At 31.8% G+C, this 13,189-nt stretch overlaps 2 protein-coding genes across 3 annotated transcripts; one reads left to right on the forward strand and one right to left on the reverse strand.

The window, feature by feature from the left end:
- Nucleotides 1–2,900, forward strand: LOC124927167 (pentatricopeptide repeat-containing protein At1g14470). 2 transcript variants are annotated; one of them, XM_047467531.1, is made up of 3 exons: nt 1–2,338; nt 2,416–2,686; nt 2,777–2,900. In XM_047467531.1, the coding sequence occupies exon 1, from the start codon at nt 37–39 to the stop codon at nt 2,329–2,331; it is 2,295 nt and encodes a 764-aa protein (XP_047323487.1). In that variant the 5' UTR covers nt 1–36; the 3' UTR covers nt 2,332–2,338; nt 2,416–2,686; nt 2,777–2,900. The 2 variants fall into 2 exon arrangements, with proteins under 2 accessions (XP_047323487.1, XP_047323486.1); XM_047467530.1 differs by having other exon boundaries at nt 2,428–2,686.
- Nucleotides 2,901–4,612: 1,712 nt separating this feature from the next.
- Nucleotides 4,613–9,274, reverse strand: LOC124924327 (leucine-rich repeat receptor protein kinase HPCA1-like). Its single transcript, XM_047464383.1, has 19 exons — nt 9,184–9,274; nt 8,984–9,107; nt 8,823–8,894; nt 8,673–8,747; nt 8,525–8,596; nt 8,280–8,441; nt 8,112–8,186; nt 7,969–8,040; nt 7,813–7,884; nt 7,674–7,742; nt 7,497–7,571; nt 7,352–7,423; nt 6,808–6,942; nt 6,246–6,718; nt 6,012–6,167; nt 5,782–5,918; nt 5,470–5,689; nt 5,167–5,402; nt 4,613–5,081 (listed from the first exon to the last, which is right to left on the reverse strand). Exons 1-19 carry the CDS (start codon nt 9,272–9,274, stop codon nt 4,626–4,628), a joined length of 2,844 nt encoding a protein of 947 aa, XP_047320339.1. The 3' UTR covers nt 4,613–4,625.
- Nucleotides 9,275–13,189: the final 3,915 nt, after the last annotated feature.

The following is a 13,189-nucleotide window of genomic DNA, read 5'->3' on the forward strand; positions in this document are numbered from 1 at the left end:
ACAAGTTTATCATTTCTAAGCTTGTGATTGCTTGTTATGTCTATATGTCAGACAGAATTAAGGATTATAGCAAACAAAGTTAGCAGCTTCAATCATCTAAAGCAACTCCATTCCCAGATCATCATCAATCACCTCTTCCACCATAATCAATGGTCCGCCCTTCTCTTAAACCTCTGCACCCGCCTCCATTCTCCACCTGCCTATGCTCGTGCCGTCTTCAACTCCGTCCAAAACCCAGATGTCGCCGTTTTCACTAACATTTTCAGATTCTATTATCGGACAGTAGGTTGCCGTGATGATTTGGTAGCTCTTTTTGGTCGAACTCATAGTAATGGAGTTCACCTTGATGTTTCTCTGTATCCCATCTTGATCAAATCTACCGGCAGGGCTGCTGTTGGATTCCATGGTTATTTGGTTAAACTGGGGTATTGTTGCAATAAGTATGTTCGTAATGCGGTTATGGGTATGTATGGAAACTATGGTCCAATTGAAGATGCACGTCGTATGTTTGATGAAATGTCTGAGAGAGCTGTTGTAGATTGGAACTTGATGATATCGGGGTATTGGGATTGGGGAAACGAGAATGAAGCTTGTCGGATTTTTGAGCTTGCGCCTGTGAAGGATGTCATCACGTGGACTACGATGGTTACTGGGTTTTCAAAGATTAATGATATTAAGAATGCTAGAATTTATTTTGACCAAATGCCAGAGAAAAATATTGTATCTTGGAATGCGATGCTGTCTGGTTATGCTCAAAATGGTTTTGGTGAAGAGGCTATTTGTCTTTTCAACGAGCTGATGAACTCAGGGCTTGAACCAAATGAAACAACATGGGTTTCGGTTATTTCAGCCTGTTCAATAGTTGGTGATCCAATTCTTTCGGATTCAGTAGTCAAAATGTTGGGTCAGAAGAATCCTAAACCGAACTTCTATGTCAAAACAGCACTTCTTGATATGTATGCAAAACGTGGAAGCCTTGAGACAGCTCGAAAAATCTTTGATGAGTTGGGATCGCATCGAAGTCCTGTCACATGGAATGCCATGATATCTGCTTATTCAAGATTGGGCGAATTGGTTTTGGCTAAAGAGCTCTTTGATAGGATGCCCAAGAAGGATTCCATAACATGGAATTCTCTAATTGCAGGTTATGCTCAAAACGCACAACCATCTATGGCAATCGATATTTTCAAGAAAATGATCTCATCCGACTCAACCCCTGATGAAATTACTATAGTTAGTGTTCTTTCCGCTTGTGGGCAAATGGGAGCAATAGAATTTGGCAATTGGGTTGTTGCGAACATCCTGAGAAAGAACCAAATTTCATTAACCCTCTCTGGATACACTTCACTAATCTTCATGTATTCGAAATGTGGAAACATGAAAGACGCCCAAGACGTGTTCGATAAAATGCCTATTCGGAGTGTAATATCTTATAACGCCTTGATTACCGGACTTGCAGCTCATGGAAATGGGTATAAAGCTTTAGAGCTTTTAACGAACATGAAGGGTGAAGGTATTGAACCAGACCGAATCACATACATTGGAATTCTTACGGCTTGCAGCCATTCAGGACTTCTAGATGAAGGTCGTAAGATATTCAAAATGATCATAGACAAGCATGTTGAGCATTATGCTTGTATGGTTGATTTATTGGGCCGAATGGGAAAACTCGACGAGGCAAAGACTCTAATTGAGCAAATGCCAATTGAGCCAAATGAAGGTGTTTACGGTTCACTCCTAAATGCTAGCAGGATGCATAAAAGATCCGATCTTGGGGAGCTAGCAGCCGAGAAACTTTTCGAGCTTGATCCGGAAGATTCCGGAAACTATGTTCTGCTTTCAAATATATTTGCTTCGCAAGGAAGGTGGGACGATGTTGAGAGGATTAGAAACAGAATGAGGGAAAAGGGACTAGAGAAGACGACTGGTAGGAGCTGGGTAGAACATGATGGTAAAATGCACAGGTTTATTATTGGCGATCGTTCGCATGAAAGATGTGTTGAGATTTATAGATTATTGGCGGAAATTCAGAAGAAGATGAGAGCTTTTGGATATGTTTCGGATAAGAGCTGTGTGTTGAGAGATGTTGAGGAGGAAGATAAAGAGGAGATGGTGGGGACACATAGTGAGAAAATAGCTATAGCTTTTGCTCTATTGGTTAGCGAAAAAGGGAGTGTGATTAGGGTCATGAAGAACTTGAGGATATGTTGGGATTGCCATATGGCTGTGAAGATAATCTCCAAGTTGGAGGATAGAGAGATTATTGTTAGGGATAACAATAGATTCCATTGTTTCAATGGTGGCTTATGCTCTTGCAATGATTATTGGTGATTTAAAGGTATTTTTTTTCTTTCAGTTTTTCAAATATAAAATTCTATTATATACAATTAAAATGAAATGAACTTTTATTGTTAGTGATAAATGCAGTTTCGATGAGAAGGATCCTGAAGGTTACGCCTAAAGAGAGGTGGAGTCCAAAAGCATGATTGGGACAGGCTTCAAAATAGGATTGTCAAAAGGTCCTCCAAGGAACCTAGGTGCTTCGAAACGATTGCTCAAATATGATTGTGAAATGGGAAAAAGTTGGACAAAACAAAGTTCCAATCATGAAGTCTCTAATAAAAGAACACAACAAAACAATGAGACAATAGGTGGTGAAAGTATAAATTGTCCAATATGCTTTAAGGTGTGTGCCAATTTATCTGCCATTGATTTTCCAATGAGACACACTGTCAATTGTTTATTGTTTACTATAATGAATTTGTTATTTTTGCAGTATCTCTTTGATTCATTTAAAGACACGACTAGCTATAATGAAATATGAGCATACCATGCACTGTGAATGTTATGATGAGATGATCAAACATGATAAGTGGGCATTCTATAACCTTATTCCAAGTGTATTGCCAATTTATCTTCAACATGGTTAATTTTATGTTTGACTTGCTTTTGTAGGTATTGTTGTGCCATGTGCTCCAAGTCTATTATCGACATGTTCAGAACCTAGAAGGCTAGAAGAAGCTAGAGTTATACTTTCCTAGAGCACTTAGACTTAAAAAGGCTTTCAGTTGAGAGAACACTTGGGGAGGTCATTTTGTGTATCAATGTTTTATTGTTGTTTGTGTGAAACTTCTTGTTTGGAATAATCATCTCTTGGGAGTACATTCTTTGTTACACTTTGATTAGTGGAAAGCCATAGTCTACCTTGGCATAAAGTGGATGTAGGACAGTTGGGTTCAAACCACTATAAATAATTGTATCTTGTGTTCTTTTGATGCTTTCTAGTTTTCACATACATTGAGTTTGAGTTTATAATTGTGTATTCATATCCTAACAATCTTATTTACTGGTTAAAGTCAACCAATGTTTATTTATGAGATAAGGTTTTGTTCTTCTTCACCAGCTTTAGTTGCCAGCTTTATGTATAGATGTTAACTGGTTCTTGATCCAAAAAAAAGTAAATGGTATTGGTGGTTCTGGTGAGTATTCTTTAGTTGATTTCAGTATTGTACTTGTCTTCACAATTTCATAAAGGAGAGTTTTAGCTTTGGAATAAACTGGAATTAGACTATTAGTTCATAGTGGAATATTCTGCAATATTATATTCCATCTCGAACATGGCTTAGTAACCGGATATTACATTCCATAAATATGTTTTCATCCTTCTTTGTTACTATAAGTATTAAAACTTGCTTAGTAAATATAGTGTTTAATCCATGAGTAATTCCAACTGGTTATCCCAATTGATTTGTGGGAGAATGTTAAGGATATGCAGCAACATTTGGTTTTAGATGTATTATGTGATTTTTGATTCTTGTGCAGGCCAACCTACTTACTGAGAATGGCAACATCAAGAATGATTTGAGGCTTCCCATTTGTTACGATAGTAGCTTCTATTCGCAACTTGGATAACTAGAATGATTCTTCCAACAACAACCAACAATTAACTTGGTATTACTTGACTGTTTTACTTTTCTTGTCAATCAGAATAAAGATGGGTCTCAGAGATTTTTTTTCTCATGACTGTTAAATCATCTATGGGAGACGAACAGATCTTTTCTCTAAAGAACATTGGCCCTAAGACTTAATGATGGTTTTGAAGGATGCATTTATGCTTTCTCCTCACCCAACTGACAGGAATTTATATTCAATTATTTTCTGTTTAAACTGTGTTAATCTTGAAAAACTGTACATGATAGGATGATTCAAAAGCCTTACTTACACTGATAATCTTGAAAAGTGGTATATGGAGGGAACAATAGTCAATTCTTAGTAAGGTGGGTTAAAGTGCACAATTTTATTATCGACGATCTTTCCCACAAAAGTTCTGTCAACATTTATAGACACATAGGGAGAAAATTGCCACAGCTTTTGTTCTATTGGTTAGCCAAGAAGGGTGTGTGATTAGGGTTATGAAGAACTTGAGGATATATTGGATTGCCATTTAGTTGTAAAGATAATCTCCAAGTTGGAGGATAGGGATTCCATTGTTTTCATGGCGGCTTATGCTCTTACAATGAATATTGGTGATTTAAAGGTATTTTATTCAGTTTTTCAAATACAAATCTCTTTCTTACCAGAAAAATGCATGTCAACATATAATTACAAATGAACTTATTTCTTCTTTAATGTGGTTCCAACGTTGAACTGAGGAAAGACCCATTATACAGTAGTAGACTTTCATCACTGTAAGGATGGTTAACTGCTTGACTAGTCCATTCGTAGTTTGCAGATGTGACTGTGGATTCAACTTCGGGATTCAAGCCAGCCAATTGCATTATGTTTTCGATTTCTTTCACCACTTGCCCCATCGTTGGCCTCTCGGCTCCGGTCTCTTTAACACATCTCAGAGCAACATCAACAAACTTCTCCAAACCATTCAGTGTTTTTCCCAAGAGCAAGGGGTCGATAACTTCTTGAATGTTGTTCTCCATTCTCTGTCGCACTTCTCGTACTATGTATTTACCTTTTTCTATGGGTTGTTTTGCAGTTACCAGTTCCAGCAACATCACTCCAAAGCTATAAACATCGCTCTTCTCTGTCAACTGATTTGTCGTGTAGTATTCTGGGTCCACGTATCCCTATAAACCATGTGAGTAAAAAAGATTATTTTGGTTCAAAATTGCAATAACTGTTTTTTTATAAATCAATAAAAAAAATACAGACTATAGTGCCCTTGACTTGAGTAATGATATGTGTTTGGTCAGGGTCTCCAAAAGCCTTGGAGAGACCGAAATCTGCAACTTTAGCATTTAAGCGGCTGTCTAGTAAAATATTGTCGGACTTAATGTCCCTATGTATGATTGCTGGATTAACAAGCTCATGTAAATATTGCAAGCCCCTAGCTGCTCCGAGAGCTACCTGAAGCCTTCTCGCCCAATCCAACCTGAATCCTGATTGTCCTGCATAAAAAGTAAATTCAAAATTCATGATATCCTTTAGAATATCATTTGGGATTTTAGATATTACCTGAAAGGCTATCTCTTAGAGATCCATTTGGGATGTACTCATAGACAAGCATTTCCTCGCTTTGATCTAAACAGTATCCAACTAGGCTAACCACATTCTTGTGGTGGACCCTTGATAAAAGCTCAATCTCGCTTTTGAACTCAATTGCTCCCTGTATGGATCCTTTCATCGCTCTTTTAATTGCAATCATTTCACCACTTGGAAGAGTTCCCCTATACACCTATATATAAAATAGATTAAAAAACCCGTCATGCTGAAATTGGCTAATTTCTTTAGTATCTTATTCAAAACGATTCCGGTAGAATTAATTACCTTCCCATAACCACCAGATCCAATATCATTGGCCTCAGAGAAATTATTTGAATACTTCTTCACCTCTTCGAATGTGAAGGCCTTGGTTCCTTTCAACTGAGGAATTCTACTGCTACTTTTGCCTGGGTTCCCGGAAGCTGCATCAAGGGGAGAAAATATTATTAGCCTTACAAACAATAATAGGACTTAGCTACGTTTTGTAGAATTTGAGTCCTATTTTTTTTTTTTACCAAAATGATTGTTTTGCTCGTCAGACTTTTCAGCTTTTTTCTTTTGACGAAATGCATAGACTCCTGCAAGGATAGACAACATGACAAGAACAAACCCGCCAATGGCTGCTCCAACTATAATACCTGTATTTGACTTTCTAGATCCAGAACCTTCACCTGAAGGAGTAAGTGTCAAGGTATTAGACAAAATGAAACAAACCAATAGATTTGTTTTTCTCACTTAAATAGATATACCCTGAAAGTGAATGTATTGTTCACCGCCGAAGAGGTAAGGTCCAAAAATGACTGGTGGCTTAAACATTTGGTTGTTCAGAGTAAATGCCGTTGAATAAATTCCTGTTCGATTGAAACGGTCTGTTCCAAATGGGAAAAATCCCAGTTTAAGTATCAGGTAGTTATCTGTATTTCTGATTGGATTACTTATAGAAACTGAATCCACTGGAAGGCCAAAGGAAGTGAAACTACTCATCATTGAGCTCTGGAGTTCTGAATAGAGAGACGAATTTCCAAGACCCACAATGGAAGGAGCTCTGAGCGTAAAGTTTCCTGTGAATGGATATGCGCATCGACAGTTGGGACTTGAAACTTGATCATCCGAACATGTTGGAGGGATACAGTTATTTGGCGGCGACGAAAAAGGAGGATTAGACTGTAAAGGGATGCAATAGGTTCTTTCAACTCCTTCACATACAGGATTTTCAGCAAGTCTACAAAGATACATAAGAAGAAAAAGATGTTATAGAAAAATGGACCTTCAATGTTGAGTTGAGTTGTGTTTTTTATTTTATTTATTTACATTATCTGAAAACCTATCCCAGGTCTCTCTGTAAATCCAGCAATGCTATTATTTTGCAAATCCACAAGCTCCAATTGGCTGTTCGAGTTTGAACTCAAATCCAAAGTCCCGTTTAGCTCGTTGTTTCTCAGTACACTGCCACAATATATGTCAACACCATCTTAGTTGGAGAGAAAACATAGCCCATTTGGAAACACTGTCAGTTTCGGCATTCGAATCCGGATTCAGGTGAGAAAATGTTAATAATTTCTCTGAAAACAGTTTTTTTTTTACTTTTCTTTTAAAGATCTTATCTGAAGTGGATCTAGATGTCATGTTTAGAAACAAAACTTAGTTAGACATAGATTCTGAAATTTACTCGCAGTTTCTCATTTGGATCCAGATTCAGAAAGTTTTCCAAATGGCAGATCTTAAAAATATCTTTGATTATATCACAGTATATACTCAATGACATGATTATATGGATATAATTTCATATGATGTTCCCATAAAATAAAAACATTTGAGAAATTTGTTCAAAAGACTGTTCTGATACTTTACTTACACAGATTGTAGCTGAGGAAGGCTGAAAACTGCTGCAGGAACTTGACCTGTAAGTTGTGTGTTTTCCATTGCCCTAACCAGAATTTCAGCTATTTATTTGGTGTCAAATTTGTGTGTGTGAGGGAAATAGGGAGATAGAGACATACAAAGTCATCAAAGATGAGAAACTTGAATACCAAGAAGGGAAACTTTCTGTATTGAAAGAGTTATTACTCAAATCTCTGCAATTTTCAAGTTGGTACTATGTTAAAAAGTAGTTTGTATTTAAACTTGTAAATTAGGTAAATTCTGTCATATGCCATGTCAACAAGATAGATACTCACAAGGAATGAAGAGCAGTCAGGCCTTCAAGATTAGGAATGGGTCCAGTCAGTTGATTGTTGGACAAGTAGCTGAGAAACCAAAATAGAAGTTTCAGTTTAGAAAAATTCAAAATAAAATTTCAAGATTTGTTTTGCTTACAATTCATGGACAATAGGGAGATTTCTGATATTTGGTGGCACTGTTCCACTTAATCTGTTCCTATCGAGACGACTGTTGCAGATAAAAAAACAATTTTTCACGAACTTCAATCAAAACTCTTAACTGTCAAGGATTTTATACAGAATATTAACTCACAGCACTTCCAAGTTGCTCAGAAGTCCTATTGTAGAAGGAATGCTTCCTGTGAGTTGGTTGTTTTCAAAGAGCCTGCACAAATTTTCTAATTCAGATCAATTTTTTCATATCAATTGATGGACGGTTTAAAATAGATCTCTTACAGGTGTATCAAAGTCATGTTTGAATTGAAAAGTGTAAGTGGGATTGTGCCGTTGAGTTGATTCCCTCCAAAATGACTGAAATTTATCCATGGAGAAGAAGAATTCAAATACAAGCCAACTGAAGACTAATCAGAACTCAAATGGGTAAGGCGAGGAAAAAAATTGTACAAGTGTTTTGTGTTGATCAATAGATCAAGACCAGGAGAAGTTGCAGTAGAGACTGGGATAGTTCCCGTGAGCTTATTTTCAGCAAAATCCAGCCATTGAAGCCTATTCAAGTTACCAAGCGATGGAGGAATCGACCCACTTAGACTGTTTGAAGTCAGAGACCTGCAGTGAACATGATAATAATAATAATGTGAGTTTTCAAGCCTATTCTGAATGAAATAACCGAATATGAAAGACTTCCTTACAGAAAGCTGAGCCGCTCTAAGGATCCTAAGGTATCTGGAATTGGACCCGAAAAACTACAGCCCTTCAGAATTCTGACAGGTAAATGCGACCAATTAACAACACATTCTACACTAGTAATAGATTAGTAATTGAATTAATCTTTCTTACAAGATTGACAGCTTCTTCAAGTTTTCAATTGATGGAGGAATAGTCCCCATCATGCCCTTGTTATTTGAAAGATCCCTGACAAGCAGAAGAATGAAAATTGGAATCAATTTCGCCTACTAATTGATAGAGGATAATGAAGAGAGAACTCACAGTGTATCTAATTCAGCCAGCGATGCTATATCTCCAGTAAGTCTACCACTTATGCCCATACTTGCTAATGTTCTTAATTTTTCAACAAATAAGAGAAAAAACATTAATCAAATTCTGTTCATTCTCATGAAAAACGAGAAATTCTATTGAAGAACTCTTACATAGATACAATGCGTGAATTTGTGCAGCCAATTCCTTCCCAAGAAGGATTTCCACATGGATCCGATCCAACCCAACTAGGTGGTGTGTTCTTCCATACATTCTGTAGAGCCTTTAAGGCACTTGCTACAAACCATCAAATTATGCGAAAAACTCAATTAAACATTTCAATGAATAACATGCAAAAAGAGTTCAAACTTACCATCCAGATGATTTGTTTGAGACTGAACATATATCAGCTGAGATTGCATGCAGATTAAGACCAGGAAGATCAATTCTCTAGTACTACCCATCTTTCATGCAACACAATTGTGAACAAAAACTATATAATATAATTGAGAAAATATTCATTGGTGGTTTGGTTTCCAAATCATTGACTTAGTTCTAGAATAAATTTCAAAGATACAAGTGCCAAGTCATATATCATGTTCAATGTTGTAAAATCATACCATTTCATGGAGCTTGTTTGATGTTGGGTTATTTGTGATTTTTATTTATGTTTTTCTTGAAGAAAAAAAAAATTATTTGATGAAATAATAAGGTTTTTGAATTTTCTTAATTAAAATGTTATATGAGCCTTATTTGAAGGGTAGTTAAACAAATGTTATTAAATTTATTAATATATACATAATTAAAGTGTATTTAAAAATATTATTTCATTTAAATTAATATCTTAATAAAATATTTAAAACAAAAATAATTTTTAAGTAAATTAAAAAAATTAATTGTTCCAGAACAAACCTATTAAACAGTTTATTTGGATAAGATTAATATTTGAAATGTTCAGGTTTGTACAAAGCAAAAGTCTTTATTCACGTGATTTGATATATAGTCATATAAGATTATTAATTTAATTGTTTATAATATGATTAATTTCACCTAACAAAGTAACCATGATCAATTATTGAAATTAAAAAGAAAGACTAGAGGTCTAAACATGACACATTTGTATTGACTTTTATTGGTTCATACACATTTTATACAACCATTCTTAAAATATTGAAAAATTAATTTGTGAAATTTGATTGAGAATCCTTTATTTAGAAACACTAAGATCTGGAGGGGCTATATCTGAGTTTGAACCCCCAAAAAAACATTTTTTTGTTAATTTTATTTTGTAATTTTATTTTTTATATAGGATCTCGTTCAAATATTGATAGAGAGGAATGATTTTATAAAATATATCTTAATTATATATTAATAACTTTAATGGATAAGTTCATTTTAGCACAACCTGAGTTTTTTTAGCATGTAGTTTAAAATTAGTTTTTATTTTTATTTTGAGATTGACAATAAATTATAAAAACATGTCCATTTTCTTTTTTTGGAAAAATACATGTCCATTTAAGTTACCACATAGAGAGTATTATGTGGTTTAAAATTAATTTTCATTAACAAGTTTGACGACATATTATTATATTATTTTATAATATAATAATTTTTTTAATTTAATAATTAATTTTAAATTATATATAATATTTAAAGTAATTTTAGATAATATATATATATATATATATTAATTAGTAGAAAGAGAATTAATAATTTTAAGTTTAATTATATAATTTAGTTTAATTAAAGAAAAGAAAATTAAAAAAATTAAACTATATTGGTAACCCGAAAATACCTTCTCCCGAATAAACTATAGAAATTTCAATAAAATATTTTAATAAAATATTATTTAAAAGATTAAAAAAAATGGTATTTTGACTTTTTTTTTTTAATTAATTATAAAAGTAATTAATTTGTATGATAATTTTAAATAATTAAATTATAATTTGATTAAAAGAAATATATTGTTTAAAATTAATTAAAAATAATTAATTTAAAAGATTATTTATTTGATAAGAGTTTTGCCAATTGATTTTAATTTAAAATCAATAAAACATTTTTGTATACGTGCATAAACGCAAATTTGACTAGAGATTCTTTTAAGTTCGGTGTTTACTAAAACTCAAGAAAATACCATATTCTCCGTACCCATTAAAATACGATCTATACTTTATAAAAAAATTGGCTTTTGAAAAATTAGTTTTATTTTATTTAACAAATTATTCTTCAAGTCCTAAGCATGCACATATTCGACTCGGGAAAATTGTAAAATAATATTTAAATGCTAGTAACAGCTAGAGCTGGGCATCGTGCATAAATATTCATATTCGACTCGGGAAAATCATGTTAGACTCTTAATCGTGTCGTATTGTGTCGTGTCTCAATCTTATCTGTGTCGTATTGTGTCTTGAGCTACTTAAAATATTATGATTCACGGACTCTTTCGTGTCGTGTTATTCGTATCATACTAACTCGTGTTTAAATTTGTGTTTCGTATTATTCCTACTAAATTTTATCATCGTGTCAACACAATCGTGACACACTCATGTTAATTATATATATATTAAATTATATTGTTAGTTAAAATTATGAAATATGATTATTAATATATTTTAATTTAAATTAATTTAATAAGTTAAATATATTAAAAAAGTTATTTAATATGTAAAATGTGTAAATATAAATTTTAACATATAGTTTGATAAATAATAATTTAAATTTAAATTATTTAAAATGTATTTTAAAATATAAAATAATTATTCAAATAAAATAAGTTAAAATAAGTTAAATTTGTTGGTATAAAGTTATCAATTTATTTAAAAATATATATATTAAGTTAGTTAAATATTATAAATGTGAAATTTTATAGTTTTTAAAATATTAGATAAGAATTTATATCTAATTATTTAATTAGGTATATGATATTTATTATTATATATAATTAAAAGTAGTGGAGATTTTTTTTATGATAAATAAAGTTTTTTTTTAAAATATTTTATTAACTTTTAAAATTTTAGAATGATTTAAGATTATTTTTAAATAATTTAGTAATATATAAATATTAATCAAATTATTACTGCAAGTAGGGATATTTTTAGGAAATAATTATTAGAATTGATATATTATTAATTTTTTATTTAATATAATTAAAATTAGTTTGATATTTTTTTAGGTTAAATATATTTATATAACTATTCACTATTTCATTTTCTTGAATTAATATTAATTTTATAAATTAATTTTTTATTTAATTAATAAAATTAGTTTAATTTTTTATTTTATAAATTATTTTTGATTAAGTAAAGTTTCTTATTAACTTGTAAAATTTTGGAGTTATTTAGATAATAAACAATTAAATATGTTATCAATTTACTAAATTAAGAAATACATTATAATTTGATAATGTTAATGTAAAGGTGAGTAGTTTGAGTAAGAAATGAGAAAAAAAGTGGGAAATGTGGATAAAAATTATAAATATATATTATTATATTATTAAAATTAAAATTAAAATTATTATCATATATTCATTATTTAATGTATTAACAATAATTGAAATTACAAATAATTTAAAAAATAATAAGTAATTAATAAAAGTAATATCGAAAAAAATTATTAATAGACTCATATTTCTATTCATATAATTTATTTATTTATTTTTGTTTATTTATATTTTATTTTAATTTATATTATTTAAGTTAATATTTTTAATATTGTATTTTAGTATGTTTAATTTTAGTTATAAATATTACATTTATAAAATTAAATAATTTATTAATTAAATACAAATGTAAAAGGTTTAGAGAAAGTTAATGTGAGTAGCTTAGGTCATGTGACTAATTGTATTTTTGTCGTTTCGTGTGTATACTCGTGCTCGTGTCGTGTCTATATTCGTATTGTGTCTGTGTCGACTCGTTACGATTATATAAACCAGCGTCGGACCTGAGATTTCGAGGCCTGAGGCGAGCACAAAACTTGGTGCCCTCAAAACTTAATATTCATACATATATTTTTTATCGATTTAAATATAATAGTATTTGTAACATGAATTCTAGAAATAAAATATCATCAAAACAATATGTCATAAGTAAATACTAAAAAAATAAAGAAGATCCAAACAAAATATAAAATTCATGTTCCGAACTAGTACATAGTCACTTGAATATTACTTGTCTCGCATTTTTTGAAGTGAAAGTATTGATCAAGTTTGCATAATCAACTTTCTCAATAATTTTTTTCTCGATAGATAACATAACTAACCCATTTAGTCTTTCTTGCGACATAGTTGATCGAAGATAAGTTTTAATCAACTTCAATTTGGAAAAACTCCTTTCCGCAGATGCAACAATAACTGGTATAGTCAGCAAAACTCGATATGCGAT

The sequence above is a fragment of the Impatiens glandulifera genome, chromosome 2 (genome assembly GCF_907164915.1).
Source record: "Impatiens glandulifera chromosome 2, dImpGla2.1, whole genome shotgun sequence".
Classification (NCBI taxonomy): Eukaryota; Viridiplantae; Streptophyta; class Magnoliopsida; order Ericales; family Balsaminaceae; genus Impatiens; species Impatiens glandulifera.

Bases quoted from the DNA above. Each gene is read 5' to 3' on its own strand.
- LOC124927167 (XM_047467531.1), top strand. From the start codon at position 37: ATGTCTATATGTCAGACAGAATTAAGGATTATAGCAAACAAAGTTAGC.
- LOC124924327 (XM_047464383.1), bottom strand. From the start codon at position 9,274: ATGGGTAGTACTAGAGAATTGATCTTCCTGGTCTTAATCTGCATGCAA. The intron at 7,572-7,673 runs GTGAGTATCTAT...TGAAAATTGCAG, and splicing joins CTGACTGCTCTTCATTCCTT to AGATTTGAGTAATAACTCTT. The intron at 5,403-5,469 runs GTAATATCTAAA...CTTTTTATGCAG, and splicing joins TCTAAGAGATAGCCTTTCAG to GACAATCAGGATTCAGGTTG.